Below are 12,500 nucleotides of genomic sequence, written 5' to 3'. Positions count from 1 at the left end.
ATTATAGACCACTGTAGACCATTATAGACCACTATAGACCATTATAGACCACTATAGATCATTATAGACCACTATGGATCATTATAGACCACTATAGATCATTATAGACCATTATGTATTATTACAGACAACCATGGACCATAACAGACCATTAGTACCAAATAGGATCTTTTGGAAATGTTTCTCTGTGAATATAATTGTTTGTACACTGTTGTTTTATTGTATGTTAGTCATAATTATGATAATTTTTTTTTAGTTATGATTCTTTTCTCTAATTTATAAGTACCTTTGTGTTTTTACAGAATCAAAACGTTCTTATCAAGCATTAGATTTCAGGATTAGCATATAACATTTTAATAATACAAACTAGCCAAAAAGCCTTCAACAATTTAAAATCATTATGTTTAAATGTTAATTCCTATTTCCTAATTTCAATGTTTTTAATAAAATTCACTATTTTAATTAAATGCATTCTTTATGAATTCAAGTCTTTAGCTTCCTAGTGTAAAATGTGACCTCCACCAGACCACACAGACGGCGCTGAAGTGCTTCTGAGGTCTCGAGTGTCATCTGAACAGTCACTGGTTAATTTGCTGTTTAATACTTTGTGTGTGTGTGTGTGTGTGTGTGTGTGTGTGTGTGTGTGTGTGTGTGTGTGTTACAGTACAGAAACAGGTGACGCCACACAGGAAGTCCTAAACATTAGCGACACGCTAATTCTACAGTTTGTGAGGGGAACCCAAAGTTGGATTAGCAGTGGAGGCTAAGCGTAATTACAGTGTAATAAAATCATGTGGAGGTTTTTTTTCTGTAGAATTTATCAATGTGTCTGAGGTAAATGTTGATGTGATCTTTCTATCTATCTGCATTATACAAAATATTAAGTTGGAGAAACACCATTGTTTCAGACGTCTTCAGATATAGTTGGGTTAAATATTGTCTTCACTTGAACTAGAGGACCCTGCTCCTGTAAACAAAAGCAGCTCCATTAAGATTGGGTTGGAGTGAAAGATCTCCTGCTATAGAGAACTAAACCCTAATGAACAGGATAAATGTGAACACTGACTGCACTCCAGGCCTCCTCACCTCACCTACATCAATACCTGACTTTAGTGACACGCTAGTGGCTGAATGAACTCCACAAATCTAGTGGAACATCGTCCCAGAGGAATGTCGATGTTTATAACAGCAAATGGAAACTAAATGTGGAATGAGATGTTCAAAAAACATAGAGGAATCTTATGGTCATCTGTCCACAAACCTTTGGCTATATAGTGTGTAATGTAATGCTGGTGTTAGCGCTCTGTACACGATACACAGCACAGCAGTTGAGGCCAAACTGTACCATTTGGTCAGGGGGTTTTGGGGCAGGAGGGGGGGGGGTGTCTCAGACAAGTATATGAAATTAAATATCACACGGATTTGTATTAGCGTATTAACACACACACACACACACACACACACACACACACACACACACACACCCGCACGCACACACGCACACAGACACAGACAGACACTTGATATCTGTGTGTGTCGGCTATATTTCATGTCTTTATTGCCGTGTTGGTGAAATGTTGATACGGATTTGACCTTGTGGGACAGAACAGGTCATCTGATAGCTGAGCTTGAGGGGGTGACGGTCCCAGTGTGACCTCACTATGACCTCTGTTTGTTTACACAGACTATTGGGACTCTCTTTGAAACCTACACCCCCTCACACACACACACACACACACACACACAAAGTGGTCAGGATATCTAAAATATATAAGTAAAAAAACCTATTGGGTTTGGGACACGCCCACAGTGCACTGCTGTTTAAGTGGACTATAGAGTGAATAGGGTGTGTGGTTTGGGACACGCCCACAGTGCACTGGTGTTTATGTGGACTATAGAGTGAATAGGGTGTGTGGTTTGGGACACGCCCACAGTGCACTGGTGTTTATATGGACTATAGAGTGAATAGGGTGTGTGTGGTTTGGGACACGCCCACAGTGCACTGCTGTTTAAGTGGACTATAGAGTGAATAGGGTGTGTGGTTTGGGACACGCCCACAGTGCACTAGTGTTTATGTGGACTATAGAGTGAATAGGGTGTGTGGTTTGGGACACGCCCACAGTGCACTGGTGTTTAAGTGGACTATAGAGTGAATAGGGTGTGTGGTTTGGGACACGCCCACAGTGCACTGGTGTTTAAGTGGACTATATAGTGAATATGGGGTGTGTGTGGTTTGGGACACACCCACAGTGGAATGTTTGTGGTGTTATTTATGAAGGTTGAAGGCCAGGATTCTCGCAGTAACCCCTCTCATCCTCCTGTGGTGAATCTAAATGGGCCCTGAATGCCCTTTTGCCCCGGTAAGGGCACTTCTGAGCCTTAGTGCATCAGGAGAGTAATACTGATCATAGTGGACTCTCAGGTCACTTCACTTCTACTCTGTATTTATTTCTTGTTGCATGAGGTGTGAAATTGTCCACTTTACTGAACTCACTTCAACACTGCTGACTCTCTGAGGTCAGCCAGGGGTTGATGATGTCACTTCCTGTTCACTACGTAGTGCACTAGTTTGGTGGGCCATTAAAATCGTTGTGGACCACAATAAGGAGCACGTCACCCACTAGAGTATGTCAACACAACAACCTGAGGAGAGATAGATAGAACTGCTGTATGACCAAAGGTTTGTGGACACCTGATTATAAAATTCCTATGTTCTTCTTGAAGATTGTATTTTACATTTATTCCTTTTTTGCTGTTAGAATGAGCTCCGCTCTTCTGGAAAGATGTTCATCTAGATTTTTGTGGAGATTCATTTAGCTACAAGTGTGTTAGTGAAGTCAGGTGCTGATGTAGGTGAGAAGGTGAGGAGGTTCCTGGGGTGCAGTCAGCGTTCACATTCATCCCAAAGGTGTTCAATAGAAAAGTGAAAATGTAAATGATGGTCCTGCAGGATCACTGTCCAAAATATTCATATAAATCCAGTGCTTATAAAAAGTGGAAACAGAATCTTTTATGGGTTTTGAGATACATAAATGTTCCTTTTAAAAACACACAGGAATGTGACAGTGAACGAGTGGATGAAGTTCTGTGGAGTCCAAATGTGACATTTTTGTGTCTACCAGAAGAACTTGTGTAAGAAGGAGAACAGGAGAGAAGATGTGATCAGACTCCCTCACCCCCACACTCACACATGGAGGTGGAGGTTTAATGGTTTGAGGTTGTTTTGGAGCAGAGAAGATTCTGGAAAGTGAAAGTGACCCAACATGGCTCCTATTCCATATTCATGCTGAAGGAGGATTTTTCACTGAAAATAAATTCTGTACATTTATAGATTTATTTGGTAAATTGAAATCTTAAGTGTTACTTCAACATGTTTGTCCTATAGAAACAAAAGGAACATTCACGTGTCTCTCAAACACCATAAAATACTTTTTCACAGACACTGTATATCGCTGCTATAATTTTCTAGATCATTTCAGAATATTAGCTAACCTTCTTTAGGTGCATATTGTAGGTTTATATAGAATAATACAACATAATAGCCCAGTTGTGGAGAAGTGAGAAGCAAACCAATGTGGCTAATATGTAAAATCAATGCTGAATTAGCTAGCTAGCTTACTGACTAGCGCTGTAATGGACCGGGTTATTGTTTGGAAAAGGGTGAGGTAAAAGCATGTGAGGAAACACCTTTTTCATTTTTAAATGGAAGAATAACCAGTGATGGGGTTTTTCCGCTATCATAACATTACATAACGTTTCATTCACACAGAAACAGCAGCTGATGTTGTGTCCTTCACAGACGTGAATAATGAAGTTCAGATCTGAAGATCATGGAGAACGCACTACAGGACAGCAGTATGGGAACACAATCCGAGTGCACTCAGAGCTCCCTGATGAATGGACAATTAGGATTTCATGCTGAATTTTCGGAGCAATTGCCGTCTGTCTCTGATATTAAATTTCATTCTGACGCTGATCTTTACTTTGATTCATTCCGTGGAACTAATGGAGGTGAAGTTGGCCATTCCTCTGTCCACATTAACCCACCGTGATTAACGAGGATTTATCTCGGGATAAGAAAACAGCTGGAAGACGAAAGGACAAATACAGGGAAGCACCGGACGTAAATCCAGCTCCAAGAAACCTGACGCATTTGTTCATAAAGAACCCGTTGTAGCCAGAAATTCCAGGAATGTTCCTTTATCCCACAATCCTCCCAACTGGAATTTTGTGTATCAACTGAGCAATTCCATTCAAAATCACCTGGGTTTCTTCAGTATAAAATTCCCCAGACATTTCTCACTATTTTACTGTCCATTTCATCTCTATTTACACCAATACACCTAGAATATAATGTTTATGTAGAAATTCCCGTTCCATCTTCTCTTCAGCTACATGATGGTTGACAGCTGTATGGATGACTGGAGCTCAGGGATTGTTGGGGATTTAAAGGAATAAAATAAAAATGTGAAAATACTGACTATCAAATTGGGAAAACACCATGGAAAACATCTAAAAAAATTACAAACAATGTAAACAAGGAACTAGGAATTGTGTTAGAAAGTAAGGAAGAAGGAAATTCAGTAATTCTGGAACAATATGGAAAATATCCAAGGAGTATTGAAAAAATTACGAATTCCAGAAGACTTGAAAGAACTCTGGAATATATGAACTGCTAAACAGGAAGGAACAAGTAATTTCTAGAAGTATGAAATTGTTAGACAATGAGAATTCAGAGAATACTGTGAGTGAGAGTTAAGATAAGAATCAGAATCGGAATCAGAAATATCTTTTTTACCAAGTATGTTTACACACACAAGGAATTTGACTTGGTATCAGAAGCTTCCAGTGCAGAAGTACAGATATACAGTAGTGTAACAGAATAGTAAACCAGACAGTTAAATAATGCAATATATATACAGAGTAAAAAACTAACTGGGAACAGTGGGAATAAAGCATGATTGTATAATAATATTCAAATAATTTATAATAATAATATTAATAATATTCAAATAATTTATAATAATAATAATAATTATAATAATAATAATAATAATAATTATATTCAAATAATTTATAATAATAATAATAATTATAATAATAATAATAATAATAATAATAATAATATTCAAATTATCTATAATAATAATTAAATAATTTATAATAAAAATAATAATATTCAAATAATTTATAATAATAATAATAATAATAATAATAATAATAATAATAATATAATAATTGAATTACTAAATAATCTAACTCAGGGTCGGTACTGGAAGACTGGATCAGGATTCATCCAGATGTTAGAAATACTTTTAAACCTGAGTGATGTTCTTATTAAATTGCAAATACATTGTGATTGTGTTTTTTTTTTTGTGTGTGTGTCAGTTGAGAAATCCAGAGAAAGAAAGGAGCTGTAATTAGATCTCTGTGATGCAGAAGATATGTAAAGTTCTAATCAGCTACAGTTGACTTCAGGAAGTGAACCTGTCACCCTGTGGGTTCGGGGCTGCAGGAGAAATGAATTTATTATACACAAGCTGTGAGACATGAACTGGCTGAAGCACCAAGCTGCATCCCTACAGAAACACCATGTGCTCTATAGTGACGTTTGCAACAGATTCAGCTCTTTAAACCACTTCATATAGGCGACTATAAAGAATTTTTATTTTCTGTCTTCTTTATTTGAAGATGTATCTTAAAGCCATTACCCGAGTCAACAATCCAAATGTTTTCATCAGAACATTAACTAAGATGATCTTCACTAGCCTTTAGTAAGAACTTGATCCTTTTCAAGTGGGAAATAAACTGAATAAAACTTTTCTGTCTTTGACTCACATTCATCCAAAAAAACAATAATTAAATACACAAATTAAACCGAGAGAACAGATCTCTGTCGGCCGCTGATCTCACAGGGCGGGAGATTCGAACATCCCGTCGACATCCTGTTGTAATGCACCACATAAATGCTGTTATGTTTGTCTGACCTGCAAAACTGTTCTTACAATTTTGTCGTCATTGTAAAATTCTAACCATCGTAACTCAGAGACCATCTGTAATCGAAATACTGGATTATTTTACACAACGTATTTAAAGCTCGATATTTACTTCTTGTAGTTGTATTTTTTTTTTCTTTTTTATGTAATAATGTGTTATACTTTTAATAGGTTTTAAACTGGATTTCTGACCAATGAAGGAAATCATCTTATTTTAGCCCCGCCCCCTTCAATGCCTTCAAAAGTTTTTTTTTGGTTTTTTTTGTTTTTTATTTAATATGAAGTACAAAACAAATTAAAAAAAATAATGTGTGTGTGTGTGTGTGTGTGTGTGTGTGTGTGTGTGTGTGTGTGTGTGTGTGTGTGTGTTACATACCTGGCAGATGTGTTTCATTCTCTCTTTTTCTTTCTCTCTTTTAGGGTGGGCTGCACTTGCTTCATATCCAAGTCAGTGCAGGTCGTGACCCCGTATCGAGCTCCATTTCCTGTTTCTGTAAGAAGAGGTCTAGAGGGACGAATAGATGAAGTAGGCACATGGAGAACATCCGGATGTGGACACCCTGCTGCGCTCCTGACCTATCCATCTGCCATACAGTAGCAGCGCCTGAGGAGAGGGAATGAGGGGTTACAGTCAAGAACCACAGAGGAACCATGAAGGAACCAGAGGGAACACTCTCTCTTCACTAACTACATCAACAAGGCATCAGAGCACCAGGGTTCCTCAACAAACATTAGCAAATGAGCTTCTCATAAAGATATTCCACTCACATTTCTGTCTGCATTTGTGTTACATCACACAGAGAGTGTATTTTATGAATATTATAGAAACAAACAAACACACACACACACAGATACACACACACACACACACACACACACACATACACACACACATACACACACACACACACACAAACACACTCTTTTCACACACACACACACACACACACACACACACACACACACACACACATACAAACACACTCTTTTCACACACACACACACACACACACACACACATACACACAAACATACTCTTTTCACACACACACACACACACACACACACACACACACACACACACACACACACACACACATAACACAAACACACACACACTCTTTACACACACAAACTAATATTTTGTTCGTATTAAAGGTTTATATATTATTGCACTCTTCTGCTTCATTCCATGGCAACTGTTCACACACATTGTTATTAAGATGTAATATGTTAAGTTGTACATCTGTGTGTGTGTGTGTGTGTGTGTGTGTGTGTGTGTGTGTGTGTGTGTTAGGATGTTGTTAGGCTTTTGGGGTATTTTGGGGATTATTGTTCCCCCGCAGGTCCTGTAAATCAGGGCATTTTAGTTTAGTATGTGTGTGTGTGTGTGTGTGTGTGTGTGTGTGTGTGTGTGTGTGTGTGTGAAGAATCGCCGCACTTCCTCTCACACTGCAAGAAGCTAAGAGCTCCATGACACACACAGAAATGCATTTACTGTAACTAACATCCATCATTTCCCCATTAACATGCTCCTGTGTGTGTGTGTGTGTGTGTGTGTGTGTGTGTGTGTGTGTGTGTGTGTGTGTGTGTGTGTGTGTGTGTGTTTGAGAGAGGAGAAAGAAAGAGTGGCTGTGTGTGTGTGTGTGTGTGTGTGTGTGTGTGTGTGTGTGTGTGTGTGTGTGTGTGTCACTAATCCTCATTATCTCTTTCCCAAAGAGAAAACACAAACATACACGTGTCACCTCAATCAGCTCCATTTCCTCTTCCAAAATGTGTGCTACTGTCACACACACACACACACACACACACACACACACACACACACACACACACACACACACACACACACACTCAGTTCTCCTCCTCTCACACCTGAGCCAGCTGCTTTTCTCAAACACACACCTCTGGCACACTGTTATTAAGACTTGTGCTAATTGCCACTTTCTACTAATGATGGTACAACACACACACACACACACACACAGAGGACCAAAAGGAGCTGGATGTTGGTATGTGAGAAGGTGAGAATTCTGCTGCACATCAAACAAAAATGTCTGGAAAACACACTGACCTTTTGCTGTTCTACACACCTACAGTCATCAGGGGGCACTAACTTATGACTCCATACAGAACAGTGCTGCTGGGGGAGATAGATGGACATCAGAGGTGGTAAAAGTCCACACATCCCTCACTCAGTAGAAGTGCAGATACTGATTCTCTGGTAAAAGTTCTGACTGCACTTTTTTACTCAACTGAAAGTAAAGAAGTTTGAGCTCTGAGATGTTCTTCAGTATAAACTAGTGATTATTACGACCTGTTTTAGTGTCACACTGTAACTGAACCTCATCATATTAATATATTAATACAGAAGAATTTCACATGTTGTTCTCTAATGAATGTATCCAGACTGAAGATCCACCATGTAGAACACAAGCAGAGAAAGATGAAGATGATCAGGAATGTGTCTGTTCTCACTCATGTTCTCATCACTGACTCCCTCTGTCTCATCCACATTAACCCCAAACTTCTTACTGCTTCTGCTCTGCTCACTGTGAGCTTCAGAAACTAGTCTACATCTGTGTGAGAGAATATTCATTATATTGATCATGAAAAATATTGATCATGTCACCAAATAGATTCAAACTAAAGACACGAGACTGATGTGAAAATGTAAGAAGTAGAAAATTCATTATAGATAGAGACGTATCCGTGTTTACAGCGCCATCTGCTGGCGGATCCCCGAATCTGCTCTGTCGGTGATAATATTTGGAACCCTGTTATATCCCGGCTCCACCGCTAGGGTGCAGTGACGCTCCAACCCTCCACCCGTAGTAGTAGAAGAAGGAGTCTGAGCCCGTGCATGTGTCGGTGAGAAACCCCGTTTCGGCCTCTTGTTCCGGTGCGGTGCTGATAGCGGAGGTTAGTCTCCGAGTCTCTCACACTTTATCACCTTTATTTATATTTAATCCTGTAAAATATCAGCTTCTCTCTCTGTTTATTACAGAATCATGCCGGCTAAAGGACCTCTGCAGTCTGTCCAGGTGTTCGGGCGCAAAGTGAGTTCATTATTTATAATAAATCAGAAACGAGTCGCTCGCGTGCCCGCGCGCTACAGCTACACGGCTAATCTCCTCAGAGAGCGCGCGCGCACGTGCCCCCTCTTATCCGCCTTTACTCCGTGTAATTATATAAATATATATAAATATGATCACATAAAAACTTTAATTACGACTTTAATAACCACTACTAATTAAACTCCGTCTGTGTGGGTTACAGCGCATGCGCAGTGTTAGCTGCTCTAATGCTAGTGCTGATTCTACACATCTCACTTTTATTCAACTGATTAGTTTTATATCCACTTTTATATATCAAATTAATCTCACACGGGCTGAGGTGTAAATATATTATTATTATTTATACATTCATGTGTTTTTGATGGGTTATTTATTCAGATTTATATTTTAATTATCATTGTAGTGAAATATATAATGATCCAGTCGCCCTGTAACTCAGTGTGTGGTTTATTTGCTGTTAGTGTGTGTGTGTGTTTGTAATGAAGTGTAACACGTGTGTGTGTGTTGTAGAAAACAGCCACGGCTGTAGCCCACTGTAAAAGAGGAAATGGACTGATCAAAGTGAACGGCAAACCGCTGGAGACCATCGAGCCGGCCACGCTGCAGTACAAGGTGTGTGTGTGTGTGTGTGTGTGTGCGTGGCAACAGATCCAGCTGTGTCTCTGTTACACATCAGTCTCACACACTTACATTTTCCTCTGGACAAATGAAGCAGTGATGGTGACCTTTGACCTTACCCTGGCTCCAAACACTGTACAGAACATTGTTGGTTTCACACAGTTGGGAGGTTTGTTTGGTTTCAGATCTGCACGTAGTTAAAGATGAAGCTCCTCAGAGTAGTGTGTATGTATCCAGACTGAAGATCCACCATATAGAACACAAGCAGAGAAAAGATGAAGATGATCAGGAATGTGTCTGTTCTCACTCATGTTCTCATCACTGACTCCCTCTGTCTCATCCACATTAACCCCAAACTTCTTACTGCTTCTGCTCTGCTCACTGTGAGCTTCAGAATCTAGTCTACATCTGTGTGAGAGAATTGATCATATTGATCATTAAAAATATTGATCATGTCACCAAATAGATTCAAACTAAAGAAACGAGACTGATGTGAAAATGTAAGAAGTGCAGATTTGTGATATTTGTGCAGATCAGCACGTTGTTGATGATGAAGCTCCTCAGAGAAGTGAAAGGATATTAGAGGATGTACAGTGAGATCTATACAATATGGTGTGAAGTAGAGGTGAACTTCATGACCTGGGTGTAGTGATGCCTGTCTGAGTGTTTTAGAGAGAAATAAAGACTGAGACTTTCACGAACACACGGAAGTGTGAGATGTAAACTGAGTGAAGCGTGTAGATGGATGGAGAGGGTGATTGTGGAGGTGGAAAGGATGAGTAAATGGTGGCATTTGGATGATGAACTGATGGAGTGTTCCACAGGTCGTTTGAGTAGAAAGATGTGAGTGGAGATGATGTTTAGAGTGATGGGGAGATGAAGTGGATTGTTACTGGGCCAGTGATTGAGAGAGCAGGAGATCAGGTCTTCATGGAGCTGGTTTTGTGCACAGGAGCATGTAATGCTGGAACAGTGTATGAACGAGAGAAGTAAAAGTTTACCTTTATAGAGGGGTTCAGGTTTTCTTAATTTATTCCATTTTCACCCCTCGTTCAGTCTGGCTCCGCCCTCCACTCTCACCGCTGGCACAAACACGTGAGTCTGCCGGGTCACATGAACGGGGAGTTTCATGCTCCTGCATACAAAGACGTCTGAAATAATTCTTATTTGTGGGAACAGTTTTGTATTTGACTACAGCAAAACTCTCATAGCCGTTTTATTTTCAGATCACACTTTCTTCTGTCGTGTTCCTGCTGGAAATTTATCATTTTATTTAATAGAAGATAAACAGATGCATAAATATTTTAGACTGGAACTGAAATAGAAACAAAACACAGGAATAATGTGTGTTGAGCTGTAGAGTGAAATTACACTATGTACTGTGTGTGTGTGTGTGTGTGTGTTTGTGTGTGTGAGTGAGAGAGAGAGAGTACTAATACTGTGTGTGTGTGTTCTAGTTGTTAGAGCCGGTGCTGCTGTTGGGAAAGGAACGCTTCGCTGGTGTGGATATCCGAGTGCGTGTGAAGGGCGGAGGACACGTCGCACAAGTTTACGGTACGTACACACACACACACACACACACACACACACACACACAGCACCATAAGTGATGTTTTAAACTTGTGCATTTTATTCTGCTCTGGTGGGTGTGGCCTAATATTCTGATGAGCTCATGATTGACAACTTAGGTGGACAGCATTGTTGGTACATTATTTGTGTTAATCCTGTATAAACTCTCATTTTCATTCAGAAACTGTGTGTGTGTGTGTGTGTGTGTGTGTGTGTGTGTGTGTGTTCATGTTTTTGTCCCCAAGCAATTCGTCAGGCAATCTCCAAATCCCTGGTGGCCTACTACCAGAAGTGTGAGTACTCCTACTGCACTCTGTTCCACACACTGAGGGACAAACACTGGCTTCTGATTGGCTGAGAGCTGCAGCACACTTATTAAAGAGAACTATTAACACACTTTTCACCCTGTTATTTTATTAACTATTATATTTAAACAATTCAGGAATTTAATCAAATTAATGTTTTAATAAGTTTTAAACATTTAATTTAGAGGTAAAGTTTTTTTTTTTTGTGTAGTCTGAATATTTGAGTGAATATAAGAATGAAATTTGTCTCCTCAGATGTGGATGAAGCGTCTAAGAAGGAGATAAAGGACATCCTGATCCAGTATGACCGAACTCTGCTGGTCGCTGATCCACGCCGCTGCGAGTCCAAGAAGTTCGGAGGTCCAGGAGCTCGTGCTCGCTACCAGAAGTCCTACCGTTAACTTCAACACACACACTCACACACTCGCGCTCTGTTTACTCAAATAAACCTGAGGAGAACAAACATCTCGCACTCGCCTGAGCTTTATTCCTCCTGCAGAACTGAGGGGGCGGAGCCATACTCAACTCAGAGTCTGATTGGTCTGTTCATTTAACGGTCAAAATAATTAAACAAAAAATAAACGGATGGATGAAAAGATCAAATCTTTAATTAGTAAATACTTTGATTATTTTTTAGGGGGAATTTTTTTACCGCAGATATTAATAGTTAAAAAGAATAGTTTAACATTTTTTTTATAAAGTATATAAATTGAGTTTATAAAGATAAAATAATGGAAAAACAATTTGTACAAAATAAATTACAAAGTAAGGGTTAATATTTTATATTTAATTGGTTTTTATGAACACAATCGAAACATTTAAATATCAGTTGAAACCCGGAATAAAGAGTTTTATGTGAAAGTTAAATGAGCTTTAAAGAAACTAGTAGATTTTTTTGTGTTGTCGGGAGAGAGAGACCCCTGCTGGTCATTGGC

At 39.3% G+C, this 12,500-nt stretch overlaps 1 protein-coding gene across 1 annotated transcript; it reads left to right on the top strand.

Annotated features, from left to right (window-relative positions):
- Window positions 1-8,816: 8,816 nt before the first annotated feature.
- Window positions 8,817-12,030, top strand: rps16 (ribosomal protein S16). Its single transcript, XM_046874384.1, has 6 exons — window positions 8,817-8,918; window positions 9,004-9,055; window positions 9,584-9,685; window positions 11,149-11,245; window positions 11,506-11,553; window positions 11,821-12,030. Exons 2-6 carry the CDS (start codon window positions 9,008-9,010, stop codon window positions 11,964-11,966), a joined length of 441 nt encoding a protein of 146 aa, XP_046730340.1. The 5' UTR covers window positions 8,817-8,918; window positions 9,004-9,007; the 3' UTR covers window positions 11,967-12,030.
- The last annotated feature ends 470 nt before the right edge of the window (window positions 12,031-12,500 follow it).

This window comes from Silurus meridionalis, chromosome 18 (genome assembly GCF_014805685.1).
Source record: "Silurus meridionalis isolate SWU-2019-XX chromosome 18, ASM1480568v1, whole genome shotgun sequence".
In the NCBI taxonomy this organism is placed as follows: Eukaryota; Metazoa; Chordata; class Actinopteri; order Siluriformes; family Siluridae; genus Silurus; species Silurus meridionalis.
The sequence above is the reverse complement of the archived record's forward strand: the minus strand, read 5'-3'. Positions and strand labels throughout refer to the sequence as shown.